Here is a 13,384-nt window from a genome sequence, read left to right on the forward strand (position 1 = left end):
TTACCGGTATTTGTTAAACTTCAGCAAACATCCCAAACCCCACTTTTCCCTTTACACAAACTAAACCTCGGCCCAAACCCATGGTAACACAGATACCATGGTAAACATTACAATTAAAGCTTTTATTGACTGTTATACATAATAGTCTCTATGGTTTTCCGATCACTCATCAACAGTGTCGTCTTCAATAAGCTACGAGTGCAAAATGCAGCGGCTGAGCTTATTTGCTCAACTCCACATTTGGTTACGAAACTCCTGTATTTTTATTTTTTACATTGGTTACCTTAAATTTTTAATTGGCCATACATAGCCAAGCCCTGGACTATATTTATGACCTAATTTTTGCTAAGGCCGTAACCCTTTTTCCTCCCTTTAAACCCTCAAAGACGTTTCCTATTTTTGGGTCGGTCGGTCGGATCAAAAAAAAAAAAATTAAATAAAAATCACGAGCAAGCTGGAGCTTAGAGCCTGGAAAGAATAAAATGTGGTCAAAAAATTAACATGGCCGCAATGGAGAAAGAAAAGATCATGCAGTGGTTAAACTCAGCCAAGAAAAGCGAAAACAGATGAACCACCAACACTCGTTTGGGATCTGCGAGCATCCACGACTTTCCAGCAACCACTGGAATAGCAAGTCTTCAAGATTTCTAATATCACTACTTTTTTTTTGAAAACCCCAAATTTTGGGTCGGTCGGACGACGGTAAACAGAGAACAAAAAATGGACGGCCTAAAAATCACTCGATGTTTAGTCTTTGCTCCAATATTAAACTTCTGTCAGGACCACCGCCCATGAAAATGAAACAGGCACTTAAAGGGACTATGTCACGGGGATTTCGCAGATTTTTGATCTAAACTGTTCGGAAATTTGTGGTAGCCAACTTAACCCTAAAAAAATATTTTTTTTGAACATATAAAGAAATAGGGGCATATATTTTATATTTTTTTTTTGGATAGAAGGCGGGCGGAAAAAATTTAAAATTTTTTTTTTTTTTTTATATTTTCTTTCTCCGCCTCCCCCCAAATATCTATTTTTTCTTATATATTTTTTATAATAAAAAATTTTTTTTTTTTTTTTCCCCAAAAAAAAAATTTTTGCTAAAAAAAAAAAAAAAAAACCCCTTAACTTGGAGACAGAGCTTTTACGTACTGCTGCTGCGCCACCACTCTAGATCTTGAATAAATTGCCGAGTGCGATGAGAGAGAAGGACAATAAGTGTCTAGAGTCCAAATTGAAGACTACTAGTAGCTCTTGATATTTTACAGGCATTTTTATGTTTTTAATTTCCTAGGACCGATTTTTACTATCCTTTTATTATATTTTCAAGGTTTTTACATTAGTCAATATTTATATACGTTATTCAGTGCTAAAAAATACAATAAACTCAGTCAAATAAGTTATTTTTTTTTTTCTAAAAAAGGCAGGACAGAAATTTTTAGCAACACATCACAGTGTTGCCATACTACAGTCGAAGCTCTCTTAACGGACACTCTCGTAAGCGGACAGCTCTACTTACGCCCGCCTTGTTTGAAACCCCCTTTTAACTCCCATACAAACTCTGTATTTTTACATTCTCGTAAGCGGACATTCCCGTAAGCGGCCGCGGACACTTTTTAGAGATTACGACTTAGACTTTTTCTTTGTTTTTAAGCTCCCGTAAGCGGACACCCCAAAGAAAATCCTAGTAAAAATCTCTGCATCTTTTTTTTATCAATCAACTTTACATCGCCGTTCGTCACAATGATTTTACAGTAATTACAGTACCATATTTCAGTGTTTGTTTTGTCGTCATCCACGTCCGTGCGGTTATTGTTAGCTGGGCAAGCTTCCTTAAGCGGCCATCTATCCCCTACACCTTTAGTGGCCGCTTACGAGAACCATTCTCGTGAGCGGCCAGCTCCAGTTACGGACACTTTTTTCGCGTTCCGAAGGTGTCCGCTTACGAGAGCTTCGATTGTGGTGTGCTAGCTTGTCAAGCCAATTTGGGTGAACATGCTGTCTTTTTTTTTTTAACTATTCTAGAGTAAAACCAAAACAAACCATCATCAAATAAAAAAACAACCACCATCAACATTATGTCGAAATTCTCTACATTTTTATCAAAGTGATGATTTATGCTGATTAAGCTTGAATCTTGCAATCCTAAATGGTGACATGTCATAGGATGGTGTTTCATTCATGGCCAACTGCGCTAGGATCTTGCCACTGACTGGACCAAGCTTGAATCCGTGAGCTGGGAAAAGTAAATTAACAACAACATGAATCAGCAACACTCAAGGGACTTGGAACGTGTTTTGAGTGTTTTTCAACAAAAAGACAAGGTTACTTTTTTAGTAAACACTCGCGAAACGTCGCGATCTACATCACAAGTGACACTACGTCGTGAGCCCGGGGGGGGGGGGGGGGTACTCCCTATAATGGCCTATACGGGGAGGCTCCGCCCGAAAGGGGTACCTTTTTCAGGCTTCAGGTATATAAAAGGGTAGGGATTTCACGAGGTTAAGTATACGAAAGGGTATGGAAATCTGTCAGATTCAATCCGTTGGGAGAATTTCAAAAATTTTCACCGAAGAAAATTAAAGAAATTTAAGATCAAAGCCATAAAAACACCAAAAAAATAGGACTTTTTGAGTAGATGTAGCTCAAAAACAAAGGCCGTTATTAATTTTAAAAAAGAATAATGCACAACATATTTTAGCCCTTGTTTTTAATATTTCGGCAGCTTTTATGTAACTAGTTTAAAAAATAACGCGAAAATGATATCTTGATGGGTATCACTTGTGCGCGCGCCGTAATATCTCAAAACCCTATGGAGCCACCTTAAATTTCAGGTTTTTGAGTAGGACACAATAGCCGATTCCCTCTATAGCGCGCGCCTACAGGGAATCACGGTAGTTGTATTCATCAAACCATGCGCGAGACATAGCAACGTGCATCGTTGCTGAGTCTCGTAAATGGTTTGATGAATACAACTACCGTGATTCCCTGCAGGCGCGCGCTATAGAGGGAATCGGGTATTGACATTTTCTTGGCAATATTATTCAACATGTCCTTGAATTAAATAAAACGACTTTAAATGGCTTTATCAAAAGAACAATAACGTCAAAATTTACAAAAAAGCAACGGCGGGACTAAATGACAACGGTAACAACAGAGCAGTTCTCACAATGTCTACAAGTGGGTCATGCTTGTACGTGAATTATTGTTCTTTAGTCAATTGACCGCAACATTCATTTACATTGAAAAGTCCTCCCTTCAATGGTACTAAACTAATTCTTTCTTGATTATTGACATAATGCGAGTCACCTAATTTTCGCTTCATGTTATGTTCGCGACACTTATTATTCGCGTCACTTTAATTTTGGGATTTATAAAAAATCACAAAATTAAAGTGTCGCGAAAATTTCATGTAATAAGGTATTAAATAGACCATCTTCTGACCTTCTCATCGAAACATAGCATAAACTGTGTCTACCCCATAAGAATCCTCCTTGACAAACATTTTCAATGTGTCATTATTTTGCTTGGGTGACTCCTTTCCCAAGACATCCAGTGATGAAGCAAATTGCAAATTTGAAGCAAATAACTAACACCAAAAACCACCTACCAGAAAAGCCAGCACCAATGATAATATTTGGAAACCTTGGATGTTTATCTAGCACAAAGCCCTCATCTGGGGTAAGCTGGATTAAAAAACAAAATTCTGGATAAATAAATTTACAAATGCATATATACAGCTTAAAAAACATCACACAGGGTTTGTACTCTTTTGAGCTTTTAAAATTCCATGACTTTGCCTTTCCATGACCTTTTTCATGATTTTTCAAAGTTTTCCGTGACCTTAATTTGACCATTTTCCTTGGAAATTTTCAAAACGTATCTTGATTTTGGGTACGTTTTTAACCTTTTCACTAATTTAATTTGTACCATCAATACCATTTTCCATGACCCACTCTTAAATACCATGACTTTCCAGGCCTGGAAAATGAAATTCTAAAATTCCATGACTTTCAGGTTTCCATGACCCATACAAACCCTGTAACAGTTCATTCAAAATCGAAGAAGTATAGGGGTGCAGCCGGCACGGCCCGGTCAGATCCTCTAAGTTCCCACCGGAGGACAAGGCATTATATTTTCATTTATATTGATGGTGTTTTAGCCACGATTTTTTTTACTTGAGCACCAGAAAGTTGTTTTGTCTTCCCCCTCTTCTGCAGGTAAGTCCAGCATAGTTTAATAAACCTGGCAGGAGCACAAGGCATTTGGGGTCGAAACAACAGACAAGCCAAAATGTAAAGTTGACATGGCAAGCACTAGATTTCTTATTGGGAAGGTACATTGCCATCCCATGGAAGGGAGAGGAGCAATCGACAAAGTCTTACACAGGAAGGATCTGCTCCAAGGTCCAAACCCTTACACATTTGTAAAACATTTTTGACAGAAAAGATAACCATTTTATATACAGTAAAAACCCGCGTGTAAGAACCTAGTAGGGAATTAAGAACCTTCTGGCAGAAATTTGCCTTTTTAATACCCCAAAATATAAGAACCTGTTTAGCCAAACAAATTCCAACAGGTTCTTATATGTGGGGTTTAACTATTTAATTTTTTTTTTTTACTGTATCATTGATCAATTAATGTTGTTGGACTTTTGGCAACATGGGTACATTAATAAATATTTAAAATGAAGAACATACCAGTTTTTATACTATTTTCCGATAATCAACAACAATGTCTACTCTGTAGAAATTGAGAACCTAATTAAGAACCTACTTAGCCTAAACTGTCAACTAGTGGTAACCACAGGTTAGAAAGTGCGGGCCTGACAGTGTCGATAAATCACTGGACAGAAGAAAATTATTCCGAGTAAGGTCGAGTAACGCATCACGCTTAAGTCACGAATGTTTTTTATCGTTTCCTATTGCCGCGAACCAATCAGAGTTGTTTTTTTGATTGACAGTTTTGCGAAGTGTAGTCGAGCACGCGGTGTGAATTGAGATGTGATTTTCCCCCGTCGGCAAACTCGCTTTGTTGTCAGTGTTATAAGGAATTTCTCGAGAATAACCGTTGTTGGAATCATTCGCTTTGCCGTAGTTTATCTGTGATACAATCACAGCAGATCTTCACAAAAGCAACACCTATAAAACAACGTCTGCAAAACGTTATGTCTGCAAGACAGAAGCCTCGATCTAATGTGACAAACTGTTGATTTTTCGCATTCTTATCGCTCTTGGAGACAAGATTTTTCTCTTCCGGTGTTACGACAAACTGTCGTGATTGACACATTTTTTGCATTCCGATCGTTCTTAGTGGAAGAACAAAATTTTCAACTTACGGTTTGCAGATAGCCTTTATAAACGTGGCGCGCATGCGTAATACGCATTCCGCTGGTCACTGTCAAGATTAGGGTTGCGGGCCTCTCTTGGGCCCGCAATAAGTACCCCATAATACAAGAACCTGTTTTACCAAACTCTGAAAAAAGTAGGTTCTTACACGCGGGTTTTTACTGTACCTTAAGGCTATGTTTACACGGGACCGGTCCGGAACGGATCCGGTCCGATTTTTGGACTGGATAGGCCTTCTGTTTACACGGGACCGTTCTGGAACCAGTCCGGAATGGATCCAAAACTGGACCTGCTATTTTGCAGCTCCAGTTATGGATCTGTTCCGGACCGCTTCCATAACTTTCCCGTGTAAACACCTGGATCGGTTCCAAATGGTTCCATGTAAACGGGTCCGGTTCGGTTCGGAACGGTTCCGGACCAGTCCCGTGTAAACGTAGCCTAAGTCTTCAGAAATATTGATACCCTTTCACACACCTACAGTCGATATTTACTTACGGTACTTGGATGAATCGGCCATTACTAAGCTGCATCAGTTCATGATAATATTGAAAAGTCTTAAAATACTTAAATGACATTTTCCCTTATCGTTATCTATACTTCAATTACTGAAATCCCTACTCTATCTTTATACACCTGTAGCATGTAAAAGCTTCCAGTTTTGGGCAGAGCCTTCCTATCCCCCTTTATCCATTTCCACACGAGCACCTCTTAGATTTTTATTAGTCAAACCAAACAGAACCCACAGATCAATTTTCAAAGATGTCAAAAACACAACTTGGGTTTATACATACTGTATACATACAATCCTCCACTATGGCAGGCTCGCCATGATCAATGTGAGGAAAGTGCTCCTGAAGGTATTCCCCTGTTCTCTGTATGTGTATATCCAAAAGGTCTCTGTGACTATCTCTTAAATCTGGGTCAATTTCCCTGCGAATCTCTGGCAGTTTGCATGCACCGGTGGGCCCAAGCTGTGATGAAAATCATTTAATTGTTATCAAAACCAGTTTTAGCCTATAGTAATCCACCTGTCTACGGGGTATACAATGGTCCTTGAAATATAATGAGTCTTGGCAAATGTTAGATAGTCTCGAAATCTTGGTTTTGCAAACTAGTGTCTCAGAATCTTGAGCTCAAAAAATGTAAAGCCTATCTTAGAATCTCAAATTCTGCGATTTGTTTCCGAATCTCTCAAACCAAGAAAAAGTTTAATCTGAATGAACTGTCATAAAACAACAGCAACAACAACAGACAAACAAAGAAATAAACTGCTTAACAAATGTTGCAATATGGCTAATGTGAAACATGTAGGCTTGGATAAATAATGCTCATAAATTGCCTTTCCCATTTATCTAGAAATAATTTTCAGTGCAAGGCATAAAGAAGACGGGGGGCTACAGAGCACTGTAAAAGTCTCATGCTCAGAGTTTTGAATCACACCGTCTCACGCTCAGATGTGTAAAACTGAACTGTTTTTACTTTCCCTTCAGAGTTCCAGTTACCGGGATTCTACTATAGTTTAAAGTCATGTTCACAGGAGCTAGACATCAGGGCTCACCTTAACCATATCAGGGTACTCAAATGAAGGAATTGCATATAAGAGTCGCCCATCAGAAGCTGTACAGTCATAGAAAGTAGGAAACCCATTCTTCAGACTGTACATACCAGGCTGTTTTGTCTTCCAGTACAAAACTGGAGCTTTTATTGCCTAAAAATTAAAACATACACAAGAGTGTGCAGCAAAAATGGCTGATTTTAAGCTAAAAACCCAATTACACACTTTCAAACATTTGACTTTATCGTAATGATTCGATTTAGCGCCCGGGGTGCTAATTTACTTTTGACTTTTGGCACCTTAAGGGAGGGCGCTTATTCGAGACAGGGCGCTAAATCGGGACAGGGCGCTTATTTAATTTTTTGCAAAACAACCAAAGGTTTAAAACAAAACTCTAATATATTTTAAAATAACTATCAATAACATAAACTGTAACAGCAAAAAATTGTTGAAAGTTCAGTTACCTTTACAAGAATTGTTCATTTTAGCAGTAAATGTATACATGTATGGTACAGTGAATGTTCATGAGTTTATCTTTTCCACGTCATGCAACGACTTCAGTAGAGTCAGTTAGCCACAATAGGAGAGCTTTTAAGAATAGGGTTGCGTATACGAATGGGGTCGCTTATAAGAATGGGGGCGCTTATTAGAATAGGGGCGCTTATCAACAAAAACACGTTCGAAAGGGGGCGCTTATTTGGAAGGGGCGCTTATTGGAAGGAGGGCGCTTAATCGAATCATTACGGTACTTCATATCCAGGAGGTCTTCCATAGGAAAGGGTTGGAGATGCTTGTCATCGATCATCCTGTTTAGGGGCATAATTTTATGCATTGGTCTTACAAAGAGTGTTTAGAAAAGAACAACAATACAGTTAAAACCTGTGAGTAAGAACCTAATTTTTAAGAATCTAATAGGCTAAAAGTTGGCAGTTAGACACCCTCTAATAGATATAACCTCTTTAGACTTTGCACTGATCTTTCATCTAATTGGCCGGTAAATTTTCCGTGTTATGGTATACACCAAATTGACCACATTTGTCCATGGTCTACACTCTTATAAACCATACAAATGGCGCCATAAAATGCCAAATTGCAGTGAAACCACCCGCCTAATGGTTCGTGGTTCCACTTGACTTTTGAACATTTTATGATGTAATATTTCTCCGGTTTATAGCGTAGCTCCACAGCGGCCTGAAGGGCCGCAGAGTGGAGCCCGATATCCATAGCAAATAAACAGAAATAGGGGAACCAATCATTTGAGTTTTCATGGTCATCGTGGCTAGCGGTATGGCTCGCAAGCGCGTACCTACCTACATACGTACCTTCCTTCCTACATACGTACGTATGTACGTACGTACATCGCCCACTTCAGAAATAGGTTAATGTCAAGGTTAACATCAGCTAACCTCTTTGCTACTGGGCATCCACGTTATGGTCAATTGACAGCTGTTAATACAAGGTGACCGCTGACCAGTACACGTGACCATATTGGGGGCTCAGATGTACGTCTCATGGAGGTCCCTTATTTTTTGTTAAAGTTGACCGCTGACCAGATAATGGTTTTTCTTTTGGATCACAGGCTCAAGTCCTTATTTTTTCCCTGTATATATGGTCAGTGAAATATTCAGATATTTAAATAAAGGGCAAAGTAAATTGCCTGGGAACTCCGCTTTTAGGCTTGGCTAAATCTATTTAATAATAATGTAGACCATGGAAAATGTGGTCGATTTGTTAATAAGACATTTGACCCAAAGCCAAGCAACAGCTAATCAGTGGAGGCGGACAGGAGGCAGGAGCCCGGGAGAAAAGGGACTGGAGGTGGGAGAAAAGAGGGCAGTAAGCACGATTCTAAAGGTGGTGGAAATCAGGAGAAATTGACAAAAAATTGTAACATTCTGTTATATTTTGCAAAAGAAATGGAACAAAAAGAAACGAACCACTATCGAAAGGGGGAGGAAGCAGGAGATAAAGGTATGGGAAGCAGGAGGTTCAGATCCCCCTGTTCATCTCCCCCCCCCCCCTGCCCTAACAGTGACATGGGGACACATTTGGTCAAATCACAGATTAGGACATGAATTGAGTGTACAAAGAGCCATACTTTTTTACAGCTATGTGTAGGTTAAGCACAGAGTTGAATTCTTTTCAAGGTCAAGTTTCAACTAAATTCTAAAAAAGATGGTAGGGCGAGTCCATAGATAAAGAGGAATCCACAAAAGGATGGTTGGTTATTTTGTTAGCACTTACCTGTAGGGGCAAAGTTAGTCCTAGAGGTTTAAGCAGTTTATTGGTCCATGCCCCTAAAAACAGATTTTTATTTGACATTGTTATTTGTACCTGATGAATATCACTAGTTAATTATTATAATTTGATTGCGGAGTTTCCATTTTAAAGTTACTCCATCCATTTACTTAACTTCAGTACATGTAGTTCCTGCATCTTTCACTTACAGATGATTAAGAGCAATGTAAGTTAAAAGACAGACAACATTGATTATAAATTAAAGGGGCATGTGACCTGTAGAAAAGCTCTCCTTTATCAGTTGTGTTGCCTTCCCTTTTCTTCGACTCTGTGTCACATCTTAACTTCCCCTTCTCGCTTCTGGTTTCTATATCACCATGATAAGAAATGCTTGAGCTGAACATAGTTTACCCCTTCCCCACCAAGTCACCAAACAGTGCACCCAGGAGGGGTGAGGCACTGAGAGTGTCTTATCTAAATATTAAATATACAGTACCCAGAGGGGACTCCCATACACCAATATTCCAAAATGGCAGAAAATACATTATTCTTTTGTCTTCATGTTAATTGCTTCTCAAGGCCTTGATTGCATCTAAAGAGTTAAAAAGAATCTTTGCCTTAAAACGAGGCCATAAGCATAGGCCAGTTTTAATAACAAGTAGACAAAAGAATAAATTATTTTCTGCCATTTTGGAATAAGGTACTGTATATGAAATATTTATTCCAGTCTGGGCGTGGCTCAAGCTTTCTTTCACCCCTAGCTTATTGATACCCATTTTCATGCCTGATTGCCACCACTCAGTATAAAGGCTCTTTTTATTTTGTCATGTTCAACCCTCGACAAAGTAAATATTAGCATTCTTTTCTGAACACCCTAAATGAGACCAAAATCCTTAGTTTATCCCTAAGTGAGAGGCCTTCCAAGGGGGTAGCCATGTCGCAATGTTGCACGTTTCTCATAACCAATCTAGCCAAGCCAACAGCTGTAAATGTCGCTGTCATTTCTCCCCTATTGTGTTGCTGTCGCATTTCAGTGCCTTAATGATGTCACTTGTCACTGTTAAAATGTTCCTGTGTTGCCACTTTTCAGGGTAATGTCACTTGCTGCTTTTACCCCTTGGAAGGCCTCAGGTGAGACAACAAGCATCCCTGCCCCTTTTATACTGGCCAGCCTTTCGCTACAAACTGGACCTTTGGCTGGAAGCAGAGTATATAATCTTTTTCAGGAGTGCCGATTTCTTAAGCTGTTGACTTATTGTGTACATTTATTTAAAGGAACAAGTAAATATTTATAAGCTCTGTTCAGTGCATGGTTGATAAACAAGCATAAAAAAATTGTTGCCATTACCTGCTGTAAATATGACCTTGCGAGCTGTGAACAGATTCTTGGTAGTTTTTATTCTAACTAATGATCCTGGATGGATTTCAGTTACACTCTCACCATCTTTCAGTGTACCACCAAATTCAATAAATTGTTGCTATAGATTAAACAGTAAATGAGACCTAAAATTAGTGCTTATTTCAATCACTTCTTGTTTACAGCACCATAATAAATTAAATTGCCTCTGTCCTTTATTTTCAAAAGTGACTTATCTGCATGTCCATTAAGGAGATTTTATTTCTTCCTGTTTTTATATAAATTATTTTATTGAAAAGATTTAACCAAGCCTTAAAGCACTGTTTATTTTTTTCCTTAGAAGCCACTTGGCGAACAACAAGTTTGGTCGCCAGTGATAAATTTTAGTCGCTAAATTAAGCTCACATTTTCAATCCTTTTTCTCAATTTTATAGTTGCCAGGCTGGCGACAGCTCCAAAATTTAAGTCACCATGGCGACTCAAATGGTCTTATCTTGGAGGATTGAGAGCTCCCAGTTAATACATAATGCCCTATTTTTTTAATCTGAATTTACTGACCATACACAGAAAAAAATAGGATGCAATGGAAAAACCACTACTTGGTCAGCAGTCAACTTCAAAAAAACATGTGACCTCAATAATCTCTACATCTGAGCCCATGATATGGTCATGTGATACCTGTCAGCAGATACCTTGTTTTGACAGCTGTCAAATGACCATAACATGGATGTCCAATATCAAAGATGTAAGCTGAAGTTAAAGGAGCAGTGTCATGATTTTTAAGTTATTTTTCTGATTACTTTCAAATTGATGGAAACCTCAAAGTTATAGTTGTCTAACATTGAAAACCAAAATAATAGTTGTCTAACATTGAAAACCAAAATAATAGTTGTCTAACATTGAAAACCAAAATAATAGTTGTCTAACATTGAAAACCAAAATAATAGTTGTCTAACATTGAAAACCAAAATAATAGTTGTCTAACATTGAAAACCAAAATAATAGTTGTCTAACATTGAAAAACAACAAAGGAGCCCAGAAATATAAACAAGGGTTGTTTCGACTGATGAAGGTTAAAACATAATAAGATTGACAAACTTGAAAAAACTTGCAATTTTTTCAAGATGTGTTGTCAGTGATAAAGCTCCTTTAACATAACATATTAATTACCGGTATAAGCAACATAGAGATAATAACAACATTTTAATGTTTTCACACAGTATCATGCGGAATTACGTTTTACCTGTAACACTCTCAAACATTTATCAGCCTTCAAAATCCCTGCTGAGCGTTCCAATACTCCAGTGTAACTTGGTGGATAGCTCAACTCTGGAAATCTTTGTTTGAGTTTCTGGCTTGACAACACTTCATAAATCTCTCCAGCAGCATTGAGCGACTTCTTTATTTCCTTTAGTTCTTTCTCAGGACCATCTTCCACTGATAACATTCCAACATTTCTGAAATTATTCATTTAAGTGTTGTTTAACTCTGAGAAACAGATTTTCCTGAGGCATGGTTTTGATGAGTTAATTACAATATTTGAAAAAAGGTTGGACTGGCATGTCCCCCAAATAAAATTGACCATTTACAACAAGAGCTCTTAGAGCTTACAACTGCGCTGGTCTCGTGAGCACTTTAGGGGAGCCATGTGGGGGGGGGGGGACAAAAAATGCACCCCCTTCCCTTAGCCCCTTTACCTGTGTCGAACAATGTTGCGACTGACAAACAAGATGGTAAGAAAACACCTTGTGTGACATTTCATGGTTGAATAGTTCCATCCGAAATTAAACATTTTTCTTATATGCTAATGGTGGCCAAATTTAATTCCCACGATCTTGATCCGTGAAACAAAAAAATATTTTAAATCAGCATTCAGTGTTGTCTTGAATTACCGTTTAAAGATTGAATAACCAGCTCCGAAAATGGAATATTGGAGCAAATAATTAAATCAAATTTGAGAAGAACTGGGGGGCAATGGGGGGGGGGGGGGGGGGGCGACAGTGTTATTTAGAAAACTTTATTAAATACTTACGTGATAAGTATTTCTTGTTGTGCTTTTGCTTCAATCTGCTTCCACATCTCCAGAGCTTCAACAACCATTTTAGAATAATAAGGTTCAGGATAGGAGCCACGAATGATTCTGGTCTGCCCGTGAGAGCTGCCTCGCCAGTGTGGAAGAGGAAACTTCAAAAGCAAAAAATATAAGCTTAAAACTTTTTTTTGCTGCTGACCTACTTATACTGGCAGAGTTTGAAAACTTACTTGCTCTAATAAAAGAGTTTTTTGTCCTCTAGAGGCAAGGTAACGGGCTGTAGAGCTTCCAACTACACCAGCTCCGATCACACAAACATCGTATGTCGGGTGCGAAGACATTTTGAAATTTACACGAAGACACAAGAACAAGTTATGCTTTCTTGCAAGCACTTAACAGAAGAGTCTTTCATCCGAAAAACGCTGAAAACAAAATCAATTGTTTCGTATTCAATCGAGCATTGTTCGTCGATTGAGCAACGTTAAAAACAGAGGGCAGCAAACCGTGAAATAGGTCAACAAACCGTGCAGTGCGCCGCCATTTTGATGACCTCCTCTGTCACGCAACCCATCGTTTGGACTTTATCACGTGATGCAGCTGAAGATAACTTGTCAGACTCTTGTCAGGCAGCCAATGGGCAAGAAAATGAAACAGCTTGACGATTTCAGAGGAGTGAATTTTGAAAAAGGAGCTACGTGTAAAGGGACTCGTGAATCAAAGTTATGCCTCTATGACTGTGAAACTTCACTAGCTACAATCACTGACAAAAGTCGTTTGCCCACCCACCCCTAGCCTGTTCCAGGCTCTCGGTAGGTATGGGAGAGCGAATAACGCCCGCGTTTTTCGCTTTCCCCTTC

General features: G+C 38.7%; 1 protein-coding gene across 2 annotated transcripts; it reads right to left on the bottom strand.

Annotated features, from left to right (window-relative positions):
- Positions 1–1,295: 1,295 nt before the first annotated feature.
- LOC144647122 (peroxisomal sarcosine oxidase-like) lies at positions 1,296–13,319 on the bottom strand. 2 transcript variants are annotated; one of them, XR_013569530.1, is made up of 9 exons: positions 12,758–13,319; positions 12,528–12,679; positions 11,739–11,952; positions 10,487–10,616; positions 9,145–9,197; positions 6,904–7,053; positions 6,148–6,316; positions 3,608–3,683; positions 1,296–2,233 (listed from the first exon to the last, which is right to left on the bottom strand). XR_013569530.1 is itself a non-coding variant. In XM_078506877.1 (9 exons), exons 1-9 carry the CDS (start codon positions 12,866–12,868, stop codon positions 2,100–2,102), a joined length of 1,200 nt encoding a protein of 399 aa, XP_078363003.1. In that variant the 5' UTR covers positions 12,869–13,318; the 3' UTR covers positions 1,296–2,099. The 2 variants fall into 2 exon arrangements, 1 of the variants encoding a protein (XP_078363003.1); XM_078506877.1 differs by having other exon boundaries at positions 6,137–6,316; positions 12,758–13,318.
- Positions 13,320–13,384: the final 65 nt, after the last annotated feature.

This window comes from Oculina patagonica, chromosome 3, assembly GCF_052425735.1.
Source record: "Oculina patagonica isolate OP01 chromosome 3, crgOcupat, whole genome shotgun sequence".
In the NCBI taxonomy this organism is placed as follows: domain Eukaryota; kingdom Metazoa; phylum Cnidaria; class Anthozoa; order Scleractinia; family Oculinidae; genus Oculina; species Oculina patagonica.